The sequence below is a fragment of the Pan paniscus genome, chromosome 10 (genome assembly GCF_029289425.2).
Source record: "Pan paniscus chromosome 10, NHGRI_mPanPan1-v2.0_pri, whole genome shotgun sequence".
Classification (NCBI taxonomy): domain Eukaryota; kingdom Metazoa; phylum Chordata; class Mammalia; order Primates; family Hominidae; genus Pan; species Pan paniscus.
The window spans coordinates 114,681,947-114,707,788 of record NC_073259.2 but is presented as its reverse complement, the minus strand read 5'-3'; the positions used below and the strand labels follow the sequence as shown (position 1 = coordinate 114,707,788).

Here is a 25,842-nt window from a genome sequence, read left to right as displayed (position 1 = left end):
TTACTAGGTGCTGGGCACTGGGTATCCATGGTCTCATTTGACCTCACAATAACCGTATGGCATGAGGTAGGTATTTATACATATGTTTCAGGATAGGAATCTGAGGCTCAGAGGGTGTAACTCATTTGCCCAGTCATGCAGTTAGTAAATAGGAGGGTTTGTCTCACTCCAAATCTCTCTGGTATTCTGCCACGGTAGTTGGGGGAGGGAGGGAGGTTCCAGGCAAGTAGAACAGCAAGGATGGGAGACAGTCCCATGTGCTTTTAATGATGGAGATGCTGATCTGAGTAAAGAGAGAAGGAAAGGGTATCTAAAGGGAAGAACTATGGGAGGTGGAGGGAGTCTTTAAATGCCACACCAATGGATATGATTTGGCTTAAGAATTTAGCACCCACTTGGAGTTGAAGAGTTACTATAAAAATGTTATTTTAGAAGAAGGTGGTAGAATTGTACTCAGGAGGACTGAAAGAAACAAAGACTCAAAGGAGTCGGGAAGACCTGAGTGCTTCCGGGATGCTATAGGAATAATAATGATGATAATAATAATAATATCATCAGTAACAACAATAACTGACATTAATTTAAAGCTTAATACGTTCTATTTGCCAGGAATGGCTTGAGTATAATAAAAGAATGTCAAACAACAAAACAACAACGAAACACCTGTCTCATAGGTATCATCTTAGACTTTTTTTTTTTCTTTTGAGACAGAGTTTCGCTCTGTCACCCAGGCTGGAGTGAAATGGCGACATCTCGGCTCACCGCAACCTCCGCCTCCCCGGTTCAAGCAATTCTCCTGCCTCAGTTTCCTGAGTAGCTGGGACTACAGGTGTCCTACACCTGGCTAATTTTTGTATTTTTAGTAAAGATGGGGTTTCTCCATGTTGGCCAGGCTGGTCTCGAACTCCTGACCTCAAGTGATCCTCCCGCCTCAGCCTCCCAAAGTGCTGGGATTACAGGCATGAGCCACAGCGCCTGGCCATCTTTGACTTTTGAGAGTTCCATTAAGCAATTTTTAAGAGATTTAACTTCAACACTTGTAGTGGAACATTTTCCAGTCTCATGCATACACATGAACAATTTGGGCAACTGCAATTTTGTGTATGACAAGCTGTGGGGAAGATAAAAGTATCCCTTTTTGCTTATTTTTGCTAATGGCTTCCTAGAATTTATTTTGGCTAAAAAAAAATCCATGAACACACTAAACAAATGTGCATTTCAAACCATTCAGAATTCATCTTGCATATGATTATTTAAATTGATAGAAATCCTTTAAAACCAATTAGATTTTTTAAAGCATGGGAGTGGCATGATCAATGCATTCTTTGGAAAGTTTGCTCTGTACCTCTAGGGGAGGTGGCCCAGGAGGACGATCAAAGCCTGGCACATAGTGGCTGATTAATTAGGACTTGTTGAATGAATGAATGAACACAGGAGACCAATTAGGAGCTACTATAATAGTTCTGGCAGGAAATGATGGGGCATGAACTGAAGCAATGGTTGTGGGGGCAGAGGTAACACTTAGGGTGTGGGCCTCATGCTGCCAGATGTGAGGAGGACAGGAGTAACCAAGCAAACCCTCAGGTTCCTAACTGGGCAGAATGGATGAATGGGGGGCTCCATTCTCCACGATCAGAAATGCAGAAGGAGAGGACAGTTAAGGGTGAAAATCATGCTTTCAAATGCAGCGTTAAACAGCATGAGTTTCTAAGTAAGTTACTTTATTTAAGCTCCTTGTGCCTCAGTTTCCATTTGCTGTTCTGGTGGCTTGTGTGCTCACTAAATCTGGCCAAGAGGTCAAGATTAAAATACAAGATCATGGTTAAGAAACATCACATCAAATGAACCCATAGCAGCAACAAACTATTCAAATCAGATGGGTGTAAGTCATGGTTCACACAGGCTGAGCTAATTAAACAGTTACCTGTCAAAGGCCAGAGCCTCCTAAATTACTACATTTCAGCCCACGTTTTGTTCCTCTTTCCGGAGCTTCTGAGCCTCAAAGTAACTAGGTGGCTTATAACTACGAAGCATTTTAATAAGCTCTATGAACAAATGGATGTAATTGGCATGGAAGGGCCCCTTTGATGCTTGATAAGTTTCTACAGGAATAGCATCATGACACCTTTGCCCAAAACCAGAGGTTCTGCCTATCTACTAAAGTTGCTAATTGGAATGTCCACTTCCCTGACCAAGGCATGGCAGAAAGAAAGGCAGTTAATTATTCTTCTTCATATCTGATGAAATTTTCTCGTTTCCTCCTCTCTTTTAGAGGACATCATTAGTCTGACATGGTGAACAATGCTCCATTATACCTGGGTTTTTTTTAATGATCACAAAAAAATTCCCACTTCTTCCATTTTCCTTATCTTCTATTTAACAACTTGATTATATTTGAATTGAGCCTATCCTATTATGGAGAGATAATGAGCTCAGTCTGCTAGCTCACATGAGTCATTATCTGAGTTATATATTTTTGAGAAGACTTCCTCACAGGGTTTCAGCATGTGGCCTCCTAAGGCACATGGAGGAAGCTTTGTATCAGCACTTTACAATGAAAAGCAAATGTTTCGGCACCTGGCATCATTTCCCACTGTCCTCATTTTAAACCTGTGATTTCTTATATGTATACGCAGAGATCTTTTAAACTGATTAGATGTTTTATAGCATGGGGGCAGCATGATCGATGTATTCTTAGGAAAGGTCGCTCTGCGTCAGTTCAAAGCGCCCACTTCTCAAGTTCTTGAACACATGTCAAGAACAGAAACTTTTTCATTCTCTTTTACCAAAAATAAAAAAAAAAAAAACCCCCACAGGATTTTTTTTTTTTTTTTACAGAAAGCCCAGACTTTACAAGACAACAGGATTTTTTAAAATATTAACTATTTTAACTTATCACTGAAGTTGTCACAGAGATCTGAGACTGTAAACTATGTAGAAAAAAAAAAACCCTTGCTAAGCAATCAGGACAAGACAGTAGTCTACACCCGTCAACGGCTCCCTGTTCCCTCTCCACAAAAGTCTGGATTCCTGACCGTGGCATCCAAGGCCCCTGGCTCCTTTTCCGTCCTGCTTTCCCACACGTATACCTCTTTCCAGCCAACTGGATTGTTTCCTGCTCCTGAGACACACCTTGTCACCTTCCACCCACACACACGATCCATCACCTTCCTACCGCAGGGGATGACCTCCCCCACCGTGTTCCACGCATCAAGGTGCAACTCACATTTCTCTTCCATGGAACTATGTTCAGTGCACACTCTACCCCATCTGCTAACCACTTCTTCATCCTTTCCTCCCTGCCAAATTCATTTATTCATTCAATAACATGTAGAGTGCTGCAGTGGTCTAAATGCCAGCTGCTGTTATGTCTGTAGGAAAAGCCACATCCTCTGCTTGTAAAGCTCTCACTACTTCCCAGGGATGGCCATGGTTCCTCATAGCTTATGGCTCAAATAGCTTCATCAGGAGCCAGCACTGGTTTTAGAGTTTGAGATCACTGACTTTGAATCCTGCCTCCACCACTTACAAGCATATAGCCTGGGGCACGTTACTTGAACTCTCTCACTTCCTTCATCTGTAAAATGAGAGAAACTGTACCATCTCCCAAGCTTGCTGTGAGGACTAGACAAGAATCCATGCACAGCCTGAGGCCCTTTATTGTGGGGGACACTCAATAAAGAGTAATGATTAGCATTATTTTACAATATTGTGGAATATTCAGGTAATGTTTTGTATCTTAAACTGAAAGTCCTTTGAGGGCAGGGATCAAACCAAATTCCTATTGATGTTAACATAGTTCCTAACACTGTGTCCTGAACACAGTCAGTAAACACTGCAGGAGGAAGGAGGGGAAAGGAGGAAAGGCCAATAAGAAGGAAGGCAGGCTTTTGCACAGGTCAAGGGATTCTGGTATTTTATTAATCTTAATATCTGGGTAGTTAAAGGAAAAGCATGGTTAATATTAATATATTTGATTTATATTTTCAAGTGCCTACCCTGCGCTAGGGATGTTCATATTGGCTATCACTACCCCCACAAGATGAGTAAACACTATGCCCTAGGACATAGAGGAAGAAATGGAGGGCCAAGGAAGTAAAGTGGCTTGTCCACAGCGACTCCGCTGGGAAAAGCTAGGCTTAAAAAGTATGAACTCAGGTATGATGCCTCTAAAGTTCTCACTATGTGCCAGAGACTGACATTCATTTGGTTAGTCAGAATACATTTTTTGAGCACCTACTATATGCCAGGCACTGTAGAATACAGCCATGAAGAAGAAGATGCTACTCTTGCCCCAGCCTTTAAGAAACTGACAGTTTACCAGAAGGAAGATGGGAGCTAGGGAGATAACACCACCAGACAGCAAATGAATAGAAAACAGTGGGCTTTGGCTCATACAGGCTCTGGTTAGGACTGAGGCTAAGTCTAGAAAACTCCAAAGCAAAATAAAACAAACAAAAAAACAATCTATTTCATTACACAACCGTTAAGCCATGCTTTGCTGCCAAGTAGACGAGCCAATCAGAAACATGCATTTGTGTGGACACTGACATTTCTCAGGGGACTTCAGCTGACCCAGCTTCCTTGTTGTTGAGGATTTCCCTGGGGAGTCAGGAATGTCCCCCTCTTTGTGTAGAAAGAGACTACCTTGGTTTCCTCCTCTTTAAATACAGGTAGCTGTCCTGCCTTCTCTACAGGATTTTCATGAGGATTAGGTGTGCTCAGCAGTGACATCACCTGACAAGCCTGGCACCCCACGGGTGATTGCTGAACCTGTAGGTTTGGCTGATGTGGGGCAATGGACTGAATCAGAGATTTATTCCTGCCATTGTAATGTCTAAACTGGACCAGAACAGTAGTCATCCAATTCCTACGCTGGGTTTGACCTACAACCTACTGAATTAGTGTTCTAGTAAGACCTGGGCTTAGGTAGCTTCTGGAATCTCTCAGCTCAGTTTTTGGTTATTCAAGTCCCCTCTTTTTTTTTTTTTTTTTTTGGATAAAACTAGGCAATGTATTAAGCACAGTGTTGCAATTTCCATTCGGTTCCGAATGCTTCTTTTGGGGCCTAGGCTACAGGTTTGCAGCCCAGAGCTCTGGTTGTCCTGGACAGTAGCTGAGGTGATTTTGGCACCATCCCCTACCAGAAGCTACCTCCTCAGTGGTCCCTTTCCACCTATACCCAGTACTCTACTCATCTCTACTGCACTTTGCCATTATGAATAAGGCCCTGCAGAACATCTTCATATGTGCCCCCTTACACACCTGTGTGGGAGTGTTTCTCCCTGCCAGCATCAAGAAGCACAGCTGCTGGCTACATGTGCTTCAAATGCTAATGGATTGCAAAATTGCCCATCAAATGGCTTTACCATTTGACACATTTACCCACAGCACAAAATACTTTTTTTTAAAAAAAGTTGTGGTTCCACAACACAGCATCTCATTCCCTGAGAAATTTCTGCCCTTGGCATTGGGTTGTCCAGCTTAACTGACCTTTCTCCATCTGTAGCTGAGGTCATCCGGAGGGACACAGTCACATCTAGTGGCATTATCTATCAACACTGGTTGTGTTCAGAGCTAAAAGTGTTCAGCCTCCCTTTTTAGAACCATGTTACCTAACTCACATTATGAAAGCAATGTTCTGTCACTGTTGAGTAAGAATCAAGTCACAAACGGGTGCAAAATGTCAGTTATCGGTTACATCCAATGAGTCTGGTCTAGCAGCTGTGATCTGGTCTAAAATGTCAAATGTATTTCTTCTTTGGAACAGTGCCAAACCCAATGTCTTACCTATGACCTTCCAGAACATTCTAAAGAGAAATTCTAAATTTCTTTTGTTTCATATTAATTTGGAATATTGATAGCTTGTCAACCACCCAAGTCCTCAATTTAATTTTTTTCAAAAGAAAGGAAAATCTCCCCCCAATCCCCCCCGAAAGTGACAATTTGATCTTCTGTCCTCCTTTTTGGAAGAGCCTCATTTCTTCGGTAAATTGCTGGAAGGGAAAACGTCCCCACCCAGAAGGCGTACAAGGAGCTCTGGGTAAGGGCGGCAAGGGTGGCGGGCGAGGGCGGGGCACGGAGGGGGCATGTGTTGGCAGCAAGTAGGCCGGGACTGCGGAACAGGCTGCTTTCCATTTCGAAATTCTCTGCATGAATAGAGGTTATTGTGCGGCCGGGATTCCAGCAGCGCTCACCATCCCCAGTGAGTTGGGATTTACTAACCCTCGTGACCAAGGATGCTGGAAAGTGTTTGGCAGAAGGCATTTGACAATATTTGCCTGTTTTCTGCTGGGAGTTGCCTCCAGATCACGTGTCCCCAATTATTTTAGGCTGCTTGGCTGCTGTATTATTTGTTCTTAGAGCGGTGTTATTTGTTCTAGGGGGAGGGGGAGGGGGTTTGTGGCAAGGAAGGGGAAGAAGGAGAAGCAAATAGCTCCTAACCCAATTCCAATAACAAGCCAAATGTCCCAGGAGAGCTCGACACTGTCAGGCGGGTGGCGGGCGCCTTAGTGGTGCGGCCAGTGTCCTTTCCTGGGCCTGCCCTCCTCTCTGTCCTCAGGGGCTGGCCACTGCCGCTGGAGAGAGGGCACAGCATGAAGGACATAAATGCCTCAGAGAATGAGATGCTTGTCCTAGCATTAGGTTCCTGTTTTGTTTTGTAAGTATTTTGCACTGCAGATGAAGATATAAAATGGTAAAGCCATTTGATGGGTAATTTTGCAATCCCATCAACACTTTAAGTGTTAATGGAGCAATTCTGCTTCTTGATACAGACATGAAGAAACACTCCCACAGTGTCCAAGGGGGCACACACGAAGATGTTCCGTGAGGCCCTACTTGTAATGGCAAAGATGAGATTTGAACAAAACTTAAATGTTCATCAAAAGGGAAGTGGCGCCGGGTGGGGTGGCTCATGCCTGTAATCCCAACACTTTGGGAGGCTGAGGCCGGTGGATCACTTGAGGTCAGGAGTTCAAAACCAGCCTGGCCAACATGGTAAAACCCCATCTCTACCAAAATACAAAAATTAGCTGGATGTGGCGGTGCGTGCCTGTAATCCCAGCTTCTTAGAAGGCTGAGGCAGGAGAATTGCTTGAACCTGGGAGGTGGAAGTTGCAGTGAGCCGAGATCACACCATTGCACTCCAGCCTGAGTGACAGAGCAAGGCTCTGTCTCAAAAAAAAAAAAAAAAGGGAAATGGCAACATTAATTCTGCCATTGTCTTATGCTGAACACTGAGCTGCAGTTAAAATGAGGTTGTTCTTTATGAACCATGAGTGTAGCTTCAGGACATTCTACTAAGGAAGAAAGCAAGTAGTGGATCAATACAGCATAACAGGTTGCGGGTCAATATTTTTAGTGTAATACATCTGCATGCTTTTTATAAAGGAGACAATGCTAAATTAAAAACCATACTTCAGAAACTTCTACAGATACATATGTGTGCAAATTCATAGGGAAGGGTCTGTAATACATATCTACACATATGTATATACACAAATGCACACATGCACACACATGTCTCACTGAATAGGGTTGCTTTTGAGGAGAAGGCAAAGAACTACAAGGAGAAATGGACTGGAGTCTTACCTATAATGTTTTTAATTTTTTAACAAGGAAATGTATTTCTTGTGTAAACAAAATAAAAGTAAAGCAAAAATATATTTATTAAATTTACTTATATCCTGGTTTTTTTTTTAAGCTAGCAAAAGAAGAAGAAAATTAGACAAAGGAAAGAAGTGATTGCAAAAGTATGTAAGCATCAGATTTAGCTCTCAACCCCACAGCAGCCACAGCAAAAAGGGGACACGTTGTAAATCATGTCACTTTTCCTTGTAAAATGGAGGGTGCATCCACTCTCTTTTGAGAGAGAAAGTTTTTATACTGAAACCATATTTTTAAAAAGATGATACATGTGCAGCTTTACGTAGGAGGTCACATGTTCTCCACACCGTTTTAAGCATGACTGTTCCTATCTAAGTTTAATGTCCTACTTTCTTTTCCCTACTGCTTATGTAGCCTCTCCCCTGCCTGCCTCTCCCACCTCATCTTGTGTCACTCTCCTCCATGTGTGCTATGCTCCAACCACATGGGCCACCTTCTCGTTGGTCCTTCAGCAAGCTCAGCCTGCTCCCATCCCGGGAAGGAGTGGTGGACGCTGAGTGTGCCCAGACTGCCCTGAGGCACTGAGACATTGTTCCCCCTACTGGGAGGCTGAATCATTCCAAGGAGTGATCCTCAGCAAAACATGAAGGCAACTGCCTCTCCCAAGTTACACCCCCACCCTGGGGGCAGCCTGTATTCAGTGATGGACAATGGGGTTGGGGGATAAAGGTCTGGATCCGTTGCTTTGATTCAGATCATTTTTAACTGGCCATCTCCACCTCAGAACTTCCTGTAGGATTGGCTGAAGCCTCTGTGATAACCTCTTCACTGCCTAACACCCCCTCTGTCTATTCCAGCATCCCTCACACCCATATGGGCATGGAGGCTGGGTGCATGCCCTAATAACCACCTGTATGCACAACTCTGCTCAATCTGGAGAGGTCACCTGCAACAGTGGGGCCTTTGTAGAAGCTGTTCTCTCCACCTGGAACATTCCCCTGTCCCTGGTTTTCACACTGTCATGGTGTCATACATGTATCCACTGAAATATCACCTTCTCAGAGAAACTTGCCCTTACTGCTCAACCTGAAATAGCCTCTCAGACACTATCGTATTAGCCAAGTTGAAGTCTCTGCACAGCACTTCTCACTATGTAATATATTACTTGTTTATCTATCAATCATTAGTTGTTTTTTTAAATAGAGACAGGGTCTTGCTCTGTCACCCAGGCTTGAGTACAGTGGCACAATCAGGCCACTACAGTCTTGAACTCCAAGGCTCAAGCGATACTCCTGTCTCAGCCTCCAGAGTAGGTAAGACTGCAGGCTTATGCCACCATGCCCAGCTAAGTTTTTTGTATTTTGCAGAGACAGGGTCTCACTATGTTGCCCAGGCTAGTCTTGAGCATCTGGCTTCAAGCGATCCTCCCACTTCAGCCTCTCAAAGTGCTGGGATTACAGGCGTGAGCCACTGTGCCCTGAGTGTCATTAGTTTAATGACATATATATACGGGCACGGTAGCTCACGCCTGTAATCCTAGCACTTTGAGAGGCTGAGGAAGGTAGATCACATGAGGTCCAGAGTTCGAGACCAGCCTGACCAACACGGAGAAACCCTGTCTCTACTAAAAATAAAATATTAGCCAGGTATGGTGGTGCATGCCTGTAATCCCAGCTACTCGGCAGGCTGAAGCAGGAGAATCACTTGAACCCAAGAGGCGGAGGTTACAGTGAACCGAGCTCACGCCATTGCACTCCAGCCTGGGCAACAAGAGCAAAACTCCATCTCAAAAAATAGATATAGATATAGATATAGATATTTCCCCTTTTTCCCCCGTCATCAGCTCCTCTTCTTGGTCCACCTTATCCACCATTGCATTTCCAGAGCCTAGAACAAGGAACTAGCAAATACCAGGTGCTCAGTAAACATTATTGAATTAGTTAATGACTGAAATTCTATCTTAAACATATAATATAAAGATAATTAGAGCAAACGTTAATGTTCTTTGAACAACTTGATGTCTTTTGATAAGAATAGGCGAATATGTACAAATTCTCAAATTTGGTTTGGCTTTGAAAATAGACTTATCATTAAAAAAAATTCACTGTCTGACCTTGTGACTTGGAGGGTGAAATTTCTTCTGGAATGATCTATGTGACCCTTTATTTAGAAAAACAGATATTTTGTGCAGAATTAGGTACCATAGAAGGAGAACTGGCTGTGTCTATGCCAGGGAGGAGACGGGGCCTGCTCCAGGTGGTCCCTGTGGGTCTCAGAAGGAAGGAGTGTGCTGAGGGAAGGACTGAGCCCCACCCCATGCCAGGTGCTGTTCAAGCACCTTCTATAGAACAACTCATTTCATCTTCATGACTACCCTATGAGCTAGACACTATTGCTATCCCCATTTTACAGGTGAGTAGACTGAAGCACAGAGAGGTTAAGGACCTTGCCCAAGATTTCACATCTTGTAAGTGGCAGAGCTGGGAGTTAAGCCGTGACAGTTTGATTTCAGAGACCGCACCATTTACAGCCTCACTGCTCCCAGGCAGATGTCCTGGAATCCCAGAAAAATAGATGTGAACAAAGTGATTTTCTTCTAGTTCCTTTCAAATTTTTTACTCTGAAACATATGACATGTTCAGGTTATTAAAGCAAGAATGTTTGTTGGCCGGGCGTGGTGGCTTACACCTGTAATCCCACCACTTTGACAGGCCAAGGCGGGAGGGTCACCTGAGGTCAGGAGTTCAAAACCAGCCTAGTCAACATGGTGAAACCCTGTCTCTACAAAAAGCACAAAAATTAGCCGGGCGTGTTGGCAGGCACCTGTGATCCCAGCTAGTAGGGAGGCTGAGGTAAGATGATCACTTGAACCCAGAAGGTGGAGGTTGCAGTGAGCCAAAATCACGCCACAGCACTCCAGCCTGGGTGACAGACTGAGACTCCACCTCAAAAAAAAAAAAAAAAAAAAAGTCTGTCAATTCCATGCATGTCTAGAAACTCCCACTCCCAAAGTCCTTTACATCGATGCCTCATTCGATGTCTTGGCACTATGGGAACTTGCATGGCCATAATACTTAGAGAAGGGTGAAGGGGGAGATTTGATCTGATACATAAAGTAGAATTTTAAATAAAGCAAAAAGCAGCAAATGCAATGAGAAAAAGTCTATAGGAACAAATGATGGAAAGAGGCCGAAAGGCTGGAAATAGAGCTCTTGAAAACAACCTTTGCTATTCTTGAAGCAAAACAAGCTGACTGCTGAGGCTCTTGTTAGAGAAGATTGAGTCACGTTCCTGAATGCCTTCTCCCAGTGTTGTTTTCCTCTCACCTCTGGATGGATTAGACTACAGAATCTAATACGATTTGCTCATTAAAGCCCATCTGCTTCCTTTTCTGATCTGTTCTCTCTTCTCTATCCTTCCTGATGTTTCTTTTCCTTTCTTCGCAAGCATGAGCTTTGCAGTTAAAGAGACCCAGCCACTTCCTGCCTCTGCCACTGATTGGCTGTGTGGCTATTCAGGCAAATGGTTTAACTGGTTCAGCTTTATTTTCCTCATCAGTTAAATGGGCACAACAATAGCAACTCCACAGAATTGTGAGAACGAAATGAGGCATATATATAAAGTGCCTAGCCTGGAGGGGTGCACATAATGGATTTTAGTTCCTTTCTTTTCCCCATTTCTCTTTCCTTCCCCGTCATTCCTTAATTCCTTCATATTGCTGGGCTGCACTGCTAGGGGAATAATCGCCTTCAATGGCCAAGATTCTCCATAGGGTGAATCTCAGGCATAGAGAGCTCTAGTGTTCAAAGCTACAACATAATTTCCAAATAAATCTTTTAGAGGAGAATTTATATGTAAATATCAAACACAAGTGCAACCACTTAAACATTATTAAATATTTCATCAAGCCCAGGAATGCCAAATATTAAAGAGAAAGCCATTCTAGTAGATTACTCTTGTTAGTGTTATTAATGTTAAAATAATTATATACAGTTGTAATTCATTATGAATTAAGGGTTCATTGGTAAGAGTCAACAGACCTCTGTTTTTATTATAAATTGTAATAATGGATTCTATTAAAATCAATTAATAATACCCATGGGGAATCCAGTCCTTGCCAGTGTTTGGATAACAGAAAAAACATCTACCCTAAAATAAAATACAAAAATTCCAATCTCCAGGCTAGATCTAAGGCTAGTTGAGCATTTTACATATACTGCAAATTAAATAGATTTCATGTTGTGGAATGTCAAGTTATCATGACAATGTTAAAATATCCAAGTGATATCCTATCCTATAGACAAGAAGATATGAGCATCCTCTGAAGACAGAACTTGCTAAAAATGGAAACTTACCATTGCAGAGTAGCAGGAGTGGAGTGGGGCTTGGATGCTCTATTATTTTCTTTTTCCTCATCTGTTAAAGGAAAGAAAAAGAAGCTAACTTCAGTAGGAAACAGTAGGAAAAAGTAAAAGTCCTCTCGACTCTCCCAAGTTTCAAAAGACTATGTTTCTTTGAAATGTTGATGCTTTGAAACAATATTTTGGCTTTTCCAACATGTTAGACTCATCATACTTTAATACTAAAAAGGGGAAATTGACTTTTATTTTAAAACTCTTATGTCAATTTTGTTTTTATTTGACACAATGTGTTAGAGTTTAAAGAGCATTTCCCTTTATCACTGAGCAATGTGATCACACTCATCCACTTAATATTTTCCTAACTGAAGCAGGACAGACTACAATTTCAACCCTAAAAACACAGGGACCTCATTCACTGCTATGGACTGAATATTTGTGACCCTCCCAAAATTTGTGTGTTGAAACCTAATGCCCCAGATGATGATGATATTTGAAGGTGGGGCCTTTAGGAAGTGATCAGTCATGAGTCTTATGAATGAAATTAGTGTCTTTATGAAAGAGACCCCAGAGAGCTCCCCCATACCACTTTCTCCCCTCTGAGAAGACAGAGAAGATAGTGAGAAGATAGCCATCTATGAACCAGGAAGTCGGCCCTCACCACACCCAAATCTGCTATTGCCTTGATCTTGGACTTCCCAGCCTCCAGAACTGGGAGAATGAATCTCTGTTAATTAATAAATCGTTGAGAATAAACAATAGAGAAATAAATCTCTGTTGTTCATAACCCACACAGTTTATGGTATTTTGTTATGAAAACCTGAACTGACTAAGCTATTCACCATTTGTTCTTTGTAACCCCAATGAAGCAGAGCCTTAATGTAGGGTAGGGAAAGTATAAGTGTTCAGAAGAATCAGGTTAGAAATGCAGTGGAGCAGGGTTTAGCACATATTTTCTGTAAAGGACCTGATAGTAAATATTTTAGGGTTTGTGCACCAATAGTAAAAATCAAGAATATTATGTAGAATTTATATGACAGGAGAGAAAACAAGTTTCCATGAAATATTTATTAATAAAATTCAATGTAAGGCCAGGCACAGTGGCTCACATCTGTAATCCCAGCACTTTGGGAGGCCAAGGTGAGTGGATCACTTGAGGTCAGGAGTTCAAGACCAGCCTGGCTAACATGGTGAAACCCCATCTGTACTAAAAATACAAAAATTAGCCAGGAGTGGTGGCATGCACCTGTAATCTTAGATACTCAGGAGGCTGAGGCAGGAAAATCACTTGAACCTGGGAGGTGGAGGTTGCAGTGAGCCAAGATCACGCCACTGCACTGTAGTCTGGGCAACAGAGCAAGACTCAAAAAAAAAAAAAATCCAGTGTAATAGTAATAATCGAATATAATATTTGTAATACATGTCTATTAATAAGAAGAATTAAATTAATTTTGGGGGTGTGGGTAATGTTCTTCTAATTGGGATTAAAATTAGTATTGCCTATTATTAAATAGATTGCAAAAGTTGATCTGTAAAGACCATTTTTAACTGGCAGCCCTACAAGTATCGGGCCAGCTTTAGCTCACATGACCCTGATTTGCTGATCCCTGCAATACCACAATCTGAACAACAGATTAATTTTTAGCATATCTAAAAAGAATTTGTCACAATTTCATCATGGATTTACTGAGAAATACATATAATCAGTCTCTTATCCAATTCCTAATAAAGATTATTGATAGGAACAGTCAACATAAAATTCCCTGATCCACAAAATTTGGCCCAAGATAATTAGGACAAATAACAGTCTCAAGAAGAAAACTAATAATGTCAAAGCCTACAAATATTATCAATAAAATTTAATATAGACATTAAAAAATCAATGAACTCAATCTGTGGCATAAAATTTATATGGAAAATAATTGGTATCTATGAAAATAGTTTAAAACAAAAATGAAAATGGAAAAAAATGAAAATGTCATGATGTATAGAAAAATTTTTCTAAAATTAAATTAGCTCATCAAAGCTGAATCTAGAAAATATCTTCTTGATGAAAATTTATCAATATTGGTGTAATTCTGATTTAAATGTCTGCTTGTAAGCACTGTGGCAGATACTGTTGTTGCTTAATCAAAACCTACATGTACCCACCTTCTTCCTTATTTATAGAACGCCAGTTTAGAGGGGATTGTGTGTTCAAGGAGAATGACCCCCTTTCAAATCCTAGAAAGGTGAATGTTGATTCATTTACAACAATCATGGTAATTAATTTTATGTCATCTAGCCACTGATTGGATTAGGTGGAGCATGTAACATGATGCGGGCCGATCACATTTCAGGAGACGCTCTCTCTCGGGGCTTCTGGGAAAAGTATTTTTCCCTAATAAAATTGAAGGAGTGAGAGATTCTGGCCTGTTCTACTTTTGAATGTGGCTATGAGATGACACAATAACTAGATGAAAGCAGCAAACTTGGGATGGGGAAAAACGCAATCTGAGGACAAAGTCAACACCTAGGAAGGCAGAGAAAAAAAGGGAAAGCCTGGGGGCTCTGATTGTCACGTGTGGTGCCTCTGTTGAACCAACCCAAACAATGGCTGCCTCCTGTTCTATGAGATAGCACAGTTTCTTCGGTTGATAAAACCTCCTTTCATTGGGTATTCTCTTCCCTGCCACCAAAACCATTCTAACTGGTAGTTAGAACCCAAACCACACTAATGCTAAATGTTCTCAGGAACGGAATGTAAAATACATCGCAGACTCAACACTTGTTCATGATGCTTTGTCAAACTGGAGTTCTTCTAAATAGATGTTTCTCATCCTTTCCAGCCTGGAATAAATGCCACCAACTCTTTGAAGCCTTCCTTGATACTCTCTTAGTCGGGAATCAATCATTGATCCTAACTCTGTGCTTCTATAACACATTATTTGCCTGTTAGCTGCCCAGTGTAGCCATGTGAGGGAGCTCTCTGGGGCCTCTTTTATAAGGAGACACTAATCCCATTCACAAGGGTTGAGCCCTCATGACCTAACACTTCCCCAAAGCCTCATCTCCAAATACCATCACATTGGGGGTTAGAGTTTCAACATATGAATTTGGGGGGATACAGACATTCAGTCTGCAGCACTGACCACTGGGTCTGCCTTGTTAGCTTGTAAGCTCTGCAGGGTGCAGACCTTGCTCACCGTTGTCTCCAGCACCCACATGTGGTAGGGTCGGAGGAAGCACTTGTGGAATGAGTGAATGAATAAAATGACACCACAATTAAAAGTGGAGCCTTCCCATCTGATTTCAGTAAGCATACAAAACAGCAGTACTATCGGGGAATGTTTATTGAGGACTTATATTGTGCCAGGCACTGTGCAAAGCTCTTCATGGTATGGCATTTAGTTTTCACAGCTGCCCTAGACAGTGAACAGTTTAATGCATGTGAAATATCAAATGCAGTGCCTTAGTGCTTAATCAATGTTAGGCCTAATGATTAGTATTATCCCCATTTACAGAGGAAGAAACTAAGGCTCAGAGAAGTGAAGGAATTTGTCTGAGGTCACACAGTGAGTGGCAGAGCAAAGACAAGGACCCAGGCTAGTTGATGTCAAAACCTCCCCAGACCCAAATATTTATAAGCCTCATTCTGTTTTCAAACTCATAGTACTGGACTGAAGATTTTAGAGAAGTTATTATCTGCCTCATCATTTCCTTTCTGCCTCCATGTCAAATGAATTCACATTTGGGAATCTATTCTAGAATATTTCCTGCCTGGAGTCAGTGTGGCAGAGTTTAATATTGAGGAAACACATTTCTAAATTAATTACTTCTTTTCAAATCCCAGGAAAGGTTCAAGTTTATGTGAGTCTCAAATTTCACTTCAAAGTTCTAATTCTATTTCCTTTCATTATACTGACCTGGCTGCACCTGGCCAGAACTCACCTGTTGGGAACATGGGGCTGCCAAACGTTTCATTTCCCCTCATTCGCCTCCTTTCCAGCCCCTGCAAAGGGCACCAGCTGATGAGCAGGGTGACTGGCACCCAGGCCTTTGGCAGTGGGCATCAGCCTCTGGCAGCAAACCCTTCTCCCCGTGGGAACGGGGCTAAATCCCAAACAAAACTGTGATGTTGGCAGCATTTGCTGTGAGGGGCCCACACCTGCTTCCTCTCGCCTCCTCTGGGTGAATTCCTTCATAATCTTGGAGTGAGAAAGAGGCTGTCTAACTTTGATACAAAATCACAAAGCCATAAAAGAAAAGATTGATAAATTTTACTGTATAAAAAATCCAAAATTTCTATGTGAGGGAAACAAAAACCACAACATGAGTACAAAGATAATGACTCACTCGGGAAAACTGCAATCATTCCACAGACAATGGTCTCATCTGCCCACCACAGAAAAGAGCTCCCGAAAAAATAGCAGGAAAAAGACCAAGAACCAAAAGAAAAAATAGGTGATGCATATGACGCACAGTTAATGGAAAAAATACAAATGCTCTTAAAAGGTGGAAAGATGGTCAGTTTTAATCAATAAACATAGAAATTACACCAAGATGGCATTTCTTACTTATCAGATTGGCAAAAATCCAAATCACAACCACACAACTCTGCTGTGAAGCTATGAGAAACAGGCACCCTCCGACCTTGCAGGGGGAGAGCGAACCGTGCCTCCTGGCCAGACAGTGGCTCACACCTATAATCCCAGCACTTTGGGAGGCTGAGGCAGGAGGGTCATAGTGAGACCCCGTCTCTACAAAAAATTTAAAAAATTAGCTGGAAAGACTGGGCATGGTGGCTCATGCCTGTAATTTCAGCACTTTGGGAGGCCAAGGTGGGCAAATTGCTTGAGCTCAGGAGTTCGACCAGCTTTGGCAACATGGTAAAACCCCATCTCTATAAAAAAATTAGCCAGGCATGGTGGTGCACACCTGTACTCCCAGCTATTCAGAAGGCTGAGGTAGGAGCCATCACCTGAGCCTGGGAGGTTGAGGCTGCAGTGAGCCACGATTACACCACTGCACTCCAGCCTGGGTAACAGAGCAAGACCCTATCTCAAAAACAAAAACAAAACAAAACAAAACAACAAAACAAACAAAACCCAGGGCTTCCCTGTATGGAAGGTCATTTGGCAGAATCTACTGAAATCCCACGTACCCTTTATCCAGCAGCCCCAGGTCTGTGAAATGATCCTACAGCTTTACCTGGACACATCCGAAACGATGCATACACAAGGTTATTTGTTGCAGCTTGTCTGTAGCAGCAAAAGTTTGGAAACAGCCCAGGTGTTCATCTGGGTAACTAAATTAGAATGCATCCTCACAATGGGATACTATGCAAGTATTTTTTTTTAAAGATGAAAACCAAAAAAGAATGAGGACGCTTTCTATGTTCTTACTGATATGGAACACTCTGGTTTTTATTCTTAAGTGAAAAAAGCAAGTCACAGCACAGTGCATATAGTATGCCACTTTTTTGTGTTAAAAAGGTAACAAATGGCTGGGCATGGTGGCTCATGCCTGTAATTCCAGCACTTTGGGAGGCCAAGGCTGGTGGATCACTTGAGGTAAGGAACTCGAGACCAGCCTAACCAACACGGCAAGACCTTGCCTCTACAAAAACACAAAAATTAACCAGGCATGGTGGTGCATGCCTGTAATCCTAGCTACTCAGGAGGATGAGACAGGAGAATCACTTGAACCTTGGAGGTAGAGGCTGCAGTGAGCCGAGATGGCACCACTGCATTCCAGCCTGTGACAGAGTGAGACTCTGTCTCAAAAAAAAAAAAAAAAAGGAACATATATTTGAATTTTTCATTTGCATGAGGAAATACTCGAAGAATATGTAAGTAACAAAAGTGTTAATACTAGGAAGCTGGGGTAGAGTGTTGCAGGGGGAAGTTGGAGGTGAGACCAGGACTTCTCAATGAGTACCTTTTAAAGCATTTTGATTGTTGGACCATATGGCTGTATTATCTATTCAAAACTATTCTAACTTTTAAGCATGAACAAATTAAAAAGACCCTATAGGGGAGGGGCATCCACACGAAGAATCTACTCAAATGGATAACTGGTCCTGGAGTGACAAAAACTGGAAGCAAATTATAAACACCCAAAATCTAGGGAGGCTTTATGGTCTATTTTGTTTTCCTAATATCCATATACTTACTGAGCACCTACTATGTACCAGGCCCTACTATGTTAAGTGCTGGTGAGATACAGTCAGACATAGCGCCTTCCCCTCAAGTATTTTGGCCCCATGGAGAGACTAAATGGAGGGTGGAGGGGCCCTGGCCTGGCAGTGTGCTCGAAGCCCAGAGGAAACGGTACGTCCTTCTTCCCCAGAGGAGTGGGGAAGGTAAGCTGGAGAAGAGAGGACAGAGAGACTGACACTGCGGGCAGAATGGGCAGCCCTTGATGACACTGTGGGCATGGAGGTGAGGAAGGGGAGGAGCCAAGGAGGTCATCTTAAATCACAGCCTAAACACTGGGGCCGCGCCAGCCAGCTAGCAGTCTTGAACCTGGGTTCCCAGCCAGCACTAAAACTGCAGCAGACACCCCATGGGGGCAATCCAATTCTTTGCAAGTGTCCCAGGAGGTCTCTCCTGTTGAATCCTGTCCTGGACTCTCAGCGTTGCCCTAGCTCTAGGAGCTGCCTGAACGCCTTTCTGCTATTGGCAGGGCATTTGGCCTACATCTCAATGGAAATACAAAACAGCTCCTGACCACCCTGAACTTCCTTCTTCTCCTGGAGACATTCCATCTCACCATAGTCTTCTCCTCTCCACAACAGATAAGGCCGAGCAGTTCCTTCCGTCTTTTTTAGTAAAGAATTTCAAATAAGGTTTAATGACATTTCCTCTTCTCTGGAAATCTTTTTATGAAGTTATAAGAAACCAAATTGGATAATCAACTAAGACATGCTGAGTGAGGTGAATGGAGTGAGAGAGAGATGTAACTTCCATTTACGTAGCCTTGAATTGTGATGTGTTTTTTTGTTTTGTTTTGTTTTGTTTTTTTCTGAGACGGAGTTTCACTCTTGTTGCCTAGACTGGAGTGCAATGGCGTGGTCTCGGCTCACTGCAACCTCTCCACCTCCCAGGTTCACGGAATCCTCCTGCCTCAGCCTCCCAAGTAGCTGGGATTACAGGTGCCCACCACCAAGCCTGGCTAAGTTTTTCATTTTTAGTAGAGACGGGCTTTCACCATGTTGGCCAGGCTGGTTGTGAACTCCTGATCTCAAGTGATCCGCCTGCCTCGGCCTACCAAAATTCTGGAATTACAGGCATGAGCCACTGTGTACGGCCCGCAATGATATTTTAATACAATAGTGATGAGTCACCTTAAGTGGTGACCCCAGATTTTCTATGCCATCATGCCACTGAATTAGAACTTTTCCCTACCATTTGCTATAGATATCCTCTGTCCCCACTGGACAGTCAGTAACAGAAGAGAGTAAAGGAAGAAGTGTACACTCAGAGTGAGGAACATGGTAAGACAGGAGAATGGCAGTGGCTAGGAGCTGTCAAAGGGCAGAGGGAACGGGACACAGCATGGACTGTCTCAGGAGAGGAAGAGCCTCATTCCATACATTCCACAACAAACATGCACACATGCATGTGTGTGTCTGATACCTCGTGGAGGGAATTGGAAGGTTCTGGACTCCCACCTAGGATACGGGATGGAGTCCTTACATTTAGACGTTAAGGAAATGGTGACCTGAAGGCTAGAGGACTTGGGCACCTCTTGGTTACATTTGACTTATTCTGTCTCTGAAAGAGGGAAACAGGAATCCCAAAGAATCCCACTGGGTTGCTGCTCTTTGGACCCATCCTATCCTCCCAGTTTCTCCAATTTCTTCAAACCCTCTAACACCTGCCTAGTCTAAGGCCTCAAACTTGGAGTAGGTAGCAGCCCTGATGTGTCTGCTGGCTTGAATCCACCTGCATGGAACCTCCACGCCAACCTTCTGAAAACACCACTTTGATTTGTCACTACTCAGCCAGCTCCTTCAGCGGCACCTCTGACCTCAAACTCTAGACCCCTTGTTTGGAATTCAGGTCCCTCAGTGATGTGGCCCAAACTCATTCCTAGCCCTGTTTCCCATGATTCTTCAACCTCTCTGCTCAAGCCAATCTGGAAAACTCTCCAAGCTCAAGACCAGTCTCGTAGCTTTCTGCCTCACCCCATTTTCCCATCACTGCAGGAACCACATGGATCCTTTGAGGCCCAAGGCAAATGTCACCTCCTCCAAGATGCCTTCCCCAGAGTCACCTTCCAATCTTGTGACCTCTCCCAGACTTTAGCATGCATAATTAGTAAATCATCTTCAAGTATTGTTAAAATGCAGAGCATGTTTCAGTGAGTCTGGGATGGGCCTGAAATATTGCATTCCTAACAAGCTTCCAGGGAGGTCTATACTATAGGCCAGGATCACACTTGGTGTGGCAAGGTCTTAAATACAACTCATATCATTTGAATGAAGTCGATCACATATGGCCTTGCATTGTTAATATTCAAGTATGTGCCTTAACTTCTCTTCTAGATTGAAAATTCATTGAGAGCAGGGATCCATGGAAAAGACAGTTTATGTAGCCAAAAGAGAGCCAGCAATAAAATCAGATAGCTCTAAATTAAAGTCTTAACTCTACCACTTATTTGCTATGACATTGAATAAGTCACATAATCTCTGAATCTCAGTTTCTTCATCTGTAAAATGGGGAGAAAAAATACTTTCCCTCCAGAGGATTAAAAGAAATCATGGTTGTGATTATGCCCAGCATACTGCCTGGTGCTGAATATATTTTAATATTGGCTCCCTCCTCTTTCTTTCATTACATAATTTTGGGATTTCCATGGAGTCTAGCATGTAGTAGGGGCTCAGGGAATCTTCTGGGCCCAACTTTTGCAGAAACTTCTGTTCTACCCATACAACTCTGTCTAATCCACACTGCTGAGCTTTCCTCTCTGTATATGATGCTCCAACAGTCACGGACTTTTTAATATTTTACAGTCACAATCCTCCTGTTTGTTGGTGAGTATGCCATGAGAAGCATACATATCTACTGACATCTGCTAGGGGAAAAATGCAATTGTTTAGATTGGAAATGAGAATTCATGAGACCTGAATTATGGTAAATAACCCATCCACTCTTGCTCGGTTTCTTCACCCATCAGGCATTTAGGACTTGACCCCACTGGTCCAGGGTTTTCTTTCCAACTGCATTCCAACAAAAAATATCAGTCCCATATCACATTTCCTCACGCTCACTGAATCTCTAGCGAATCAACGGAATCAATCTTTTCTGGGTTGCTAAAGGGACGTAACAGAGCATTTGACAGATATCAGAAGACCTCAGTAACAGTCCTGATTCTACCACTAACTAGGAGTGTGATCTCTGGCAAATCACATCCCTTCTCTAAGCCTCAGTTTCCTTAACTGTAAAACAGGAGAGTTGGGCCAAGATGATCCATAAAATCTCATACTATTTTATTCTAGGCTAACAAACTGAATAGTCTCCCATTCCGAGCAACACATTTTCATTTTGACCAGGTCCCTGGTGCTGATACTGAAAGGCTCATGCCAGAAAAAGCAGTCCTCTCAGTGGGTAGAATCTTGACTTCTCTGAAATCACACCCCGAGAAGGCATTTTTTCAATTGGCCCGGTCCAGAGATACACTCTATGGCAGGCCAGCCAATAGCCAATCGTTAATTTTTTCATGCTTGCTAATCAAACCCCAGTTTTATCCAAGGCAATATTATGATAGCCCAAGAGGTAAACCATGATTTTTCTAACCAAGAGTTGGTAAGCTTTTTCTGCAAAGAGCCAGATAGTAAACATTTTAGGCTCTGTGGGCCACATATGGTCTATTCCTTTTCTTCTTCTTCCCCCCTCCGCCCCACCCAACACTCTTTAAAAATGAAACAAAAAAAAAAGCCCGGGCGAGGTGGCTCACGCCTGTAATCCCCACACTTTGGGAGGCTGAGGCAGGTGGATTATGAGGTCAAGAGATTGAGACCATCCTGGCCAACATGGTGAAACCCCATCTCTACAAAAAAAAAAAAAAAAAAATACAAAAAGTAGCTGGACTTGGTGGTGCGCTCCTGTAGTCCCAGCTACTCAGAAGGCTGAGGCAGGAGAATCGCTTGAACCTGGGAGGCAGAGGTTGCAGTGAGCCAAGATCGCGACACTGCGCTCCAGCCTGGTGACAGAGTGAGACTCCATTACAAAAAATAAAATACATAAAATAAAATAAAAATGAAAAAATTATTAGATCATGGGATGTATAAAAACAGCCCAAGGCTAGATTTGACCTGTGGTCAGTCCAATTATCATAATCTTATTCTTTGGACAAATCCTCTTTCATCCTTCCTTTCAGCTATAAATGATAGAGTTCTGGACAAAACCAACGTAAAATAAGTCTGTTGAGGGCTTCTGGGAAAGATTTTGGTGTTTTCTGATAAAAGAGAGACACACAAGAAGAAAAGTAGCTGGCACCTCCCCTTGTTCCATTTTCCTGTCTTAAATGTGGACCTGATGCCTGGAACTGCAGCAGCTGCCTTGTGATTATGAGGTACTAACTCAGGGACAAAATACCAACAATGTGGGGACTCAGCAGAAAGACATAAACAGCCTGGGTCCTGGAGGATGCTGAGTTGTTGAATAAACCCCGGAGCCTCCTCCTTCCCATCTTCGGTTAAATAAAATAATAAATATCTACATCATTTAAACCATCAGGTTTCTGTCTCTTACAATCCAAAGCATTCTGCTGGATTTTTGTTTTTTTGAGATGGGGTCTCACTCTGTCACCCAGGCTGGTGTGCAGTGGCATGATCTTGGCTCACTGCAACCTCTACCTCCCTAGCTCAAGCATTCCTTCCAACTCAGCCTCCTGAGTAGCTGGGACCACAGGCCAAAGCATTCTTAACATGCTAAAGCAGAGTGGTTTTTTCCCTCGTAAGTAATTTTTAAAACTTCAACCATGTCCTGTGCCAAGTACTGGGGTTACAACAGTGAACCACACAACATTTCTGCCTTCTTGGGGCTTTCTAGTCTAGTAAAGGAGATGACAAGGCACAATCAAATATTGACACTCCAGATCAATCACTAAGCAGGGGTGATGAGCTCTACTCTTGGTGTTCCTACTGGCAAATTATGAAATCTCCAGTGGCAAGTCTTTGAAACGTGAGGGTTCATTATTTTCTGAGAGGCAGACAAGTGCAAAAAACACTATAAAAGACTAACGCTGGGCCGGGCACAGTGGCTCATGCCTGTAATCCCAGCACTTTGGGAGGCCAAGGCGGGCAGATCACGAGGTCAGATTGAGACCACCGTGAAACCCTGTCTCTACTAAAAATACAAAAAATTAGCCAGGTGCAATGGTGGGCGCCTGTAGTCCCAGCTACTCGGGAGGCTGAGGCAGGAGAATGGTGTGAACCCGGGAGGCGGAGCTTGCAGTGAGCCGATTTCATGCCACTGCACTCCAGCCTGGGTGACAGAGCAAGACTCCATCTCAAAAAAAAAAAAAAAAAAAAAAGACTAATGCTGAAAGGCAGACATATAGACCTGAGTTCAAATCTCAACTCTACCACTTACCAGCTATGTGACTTTGGGCAAGACTCTTGACACCTGCTAGGGGGAAAAAATGCAATTTGGGCAGGGTGCAGTGGCTCATGCCTGTAATCCCAGCACTTTGGGAGGCCGAGGCAGGCAGATCACGAGGTCAAGAGATCGAGACCATCCTGGCCAACATGGTGAAACCCCATCTCTACTAAAAATACAAAAATTAGTTGGACGTGGTGGCACGTGCCTGTAGTCCAAGCTGCTCAGGAGGCTGAGGCAGGAGAACTGCTTGAACCCAGGAGGCAGAGGTTGCAGTGAGCTGAGATCACTGCACTCCAGCCTGGCAACAGAGTGAGCTAGACTCCGTCTCAAAAAAAAAAAAAAATGCAGCTTGGAGTGGGCTAAGGACTTGAAGGAAATTTGAATGCAAGTATGCTTGAGTTTCAATTTCTACCTATGTAAGCTAAAGCTCATAATCATAAGCCACCTCTTTGGACTATTGTGAGAAAGAAATGAGATCATGGAATTAAAGCACTTCTCATTGCTCAATAAATGATAGCTATATATACATATTAACTATAAGTATATACATATATACAATTTTGCTTAACAATAGTATTCTTAGAAAGAAAAAAGACTGGAAGGAAACACAAAAACATCAAGAATGGTTATCTCTACATAGTAGGATTAGAGGCAATTCTTTTCTTTCCTCAGATATTTTTCCAAATATATGTACATGTAACTTACAGTTGTGGGACTGTAAGTTATATTATATTTTTTTAAGATATAATCTTTGTGTTTTGAAAATAAATGCAAAATGTGAACTGAAACTTCTTTATTCTTTTATTTGGACAAGAGTCAGGTGGCCCATGTTCTAGATCTAGCACTGGTATTGACTTCTTGTATAAGCTTAGAAAGCCACTTCACTTCTCTAGGTCTCAATTTCCTTGTCTAAGAGTTGTTGATAATCAGACTTCCAGTTCCCTCCATGATAAAGTAGCTTGCACTAGATTAACTCACCCACCAAATTGTAAAAGCTAGATAAAATATACAAATAGCTATTTGAAAACATTGGAGAGCAATAAATGCAGACAGGACTAGAGGAACTACAAGCCTTGAAAGAAAGGAAGCACCAGAAGTAAGCTCTACAGCCACCTTGGCGTTTTCCCGAAACACCAAGATCTTTCCAAAGATCTTTCCCGAAAGATCTTTCCAAAGATCTTTCCCGAAAGATCTTTCCAAAGATCTTTCCCGAAAGATCTTTCCAAAGATCTTTCCCGAAAGATCTTTCCAAATTGCTACACTGGGAAATAGAACCCAAGCAAAGAGTATAGTCTATTGAGCTAAGGAGAGTTTGGGGATGACAGAGTAGCTAATATCTAAGGAGCAAAATCCCAAAGAGAAGAGAACTTTAAACAAAGAGACAAACATACTTGTATTCAAATTACCCCTCAAGTCCTTAGCCCACTCCTAAGCTATACATGCAGATTGAGAAAACAAGAAACTGAGGGAAAAGTAGCAGCTTAGAGACTAAAGAGCCAATCATTAATTGGTTAGGGTTGGAGTCCAAGCTGGGTCAAAGTAAAGGGAAGTCGGTAAACACCCAGTGCTTTCAGCAGTGAACCCAGAAAGGCCAGGCTTTAGGAATAAAAACCACACCCTAGTAGTACAGACAAAAGTGAAATAGACTAGACTTAAGCAAGGCTTGACAAGATTAAGGAGATCTGCTAGCTCTCTCTCTGCCTGCTAGAACAAAACTCAACACTTGCTGTGTTGTGGGAAGTCAGGGACCCCGAACAGAGGAACCGGCTGGAGCCGCGGCAGAGGAACATAAATTGTGAAGATTTCATGGACATTTTTCAGTTCCCAAATAATGCTTTTATAATTTCTTATGCCTGTCTTTACTTTAACCTCTTAATCCTGTTATATTCGTAAGCTGAGGATGTACGTCACCTCAGGACCACTGTGATAACTGTGTTAACTGTACAAATTGATGGTAAAACATGTGTGTTTGAACAATATGAAATCAGTGCACCTTGAAAAAGAACAGAATAATGGCAATTTTTAGGGAACAAGGGAAGACAACCATAAGGTCTGACTGCCTGTGGGGTCAGACAAAAAGAGCCATATTTTTCTTCTTGCAGAGAGCCTATAAATGGACGTGCAAGTAGGGAAGATATACTAAATTCTTTTCCTAGCAAGGAATATTAATATTAATATTCCTTGGGAAAGGAATGCATTCCTGGGGGGTGGTCTATAAACAGCCGCTCTGGGAGTGTCTGTCTTATGTGGTTGAGATAAGGACTGAGATATGCCCTGGTCTCCTG

The 25,842-nt window shown here is 42.6% G+C and overlaps 1 protein-coding gene across 5 annotated transcripts in view; it reads right to left on the bottom strand.

Moving 5' to 3' along the window:
• The window catches only part of RFX4 (regulatory factor X4), a 178,014-nt gene that overhangs the window by 111,012 nt on the left and 41,160 nt on the right, over positions 1 to 25,842 (bottom strand). For all 5 annotated transcript variants that reach the window (XM_034934393.3, XM_034934392.3, XM_008957974.5 and 2 more), the window contains one exon: positions 11,964 to 12,024. In XM_034934393.3, coding sequence (XP_034790284.1) covers positions 11,964 to 12,024 — 61 coding nt within the window. The remainder of the gene's footprint in view (positions 1 to 11,963; positions 12,025 to 25,842) is intronic.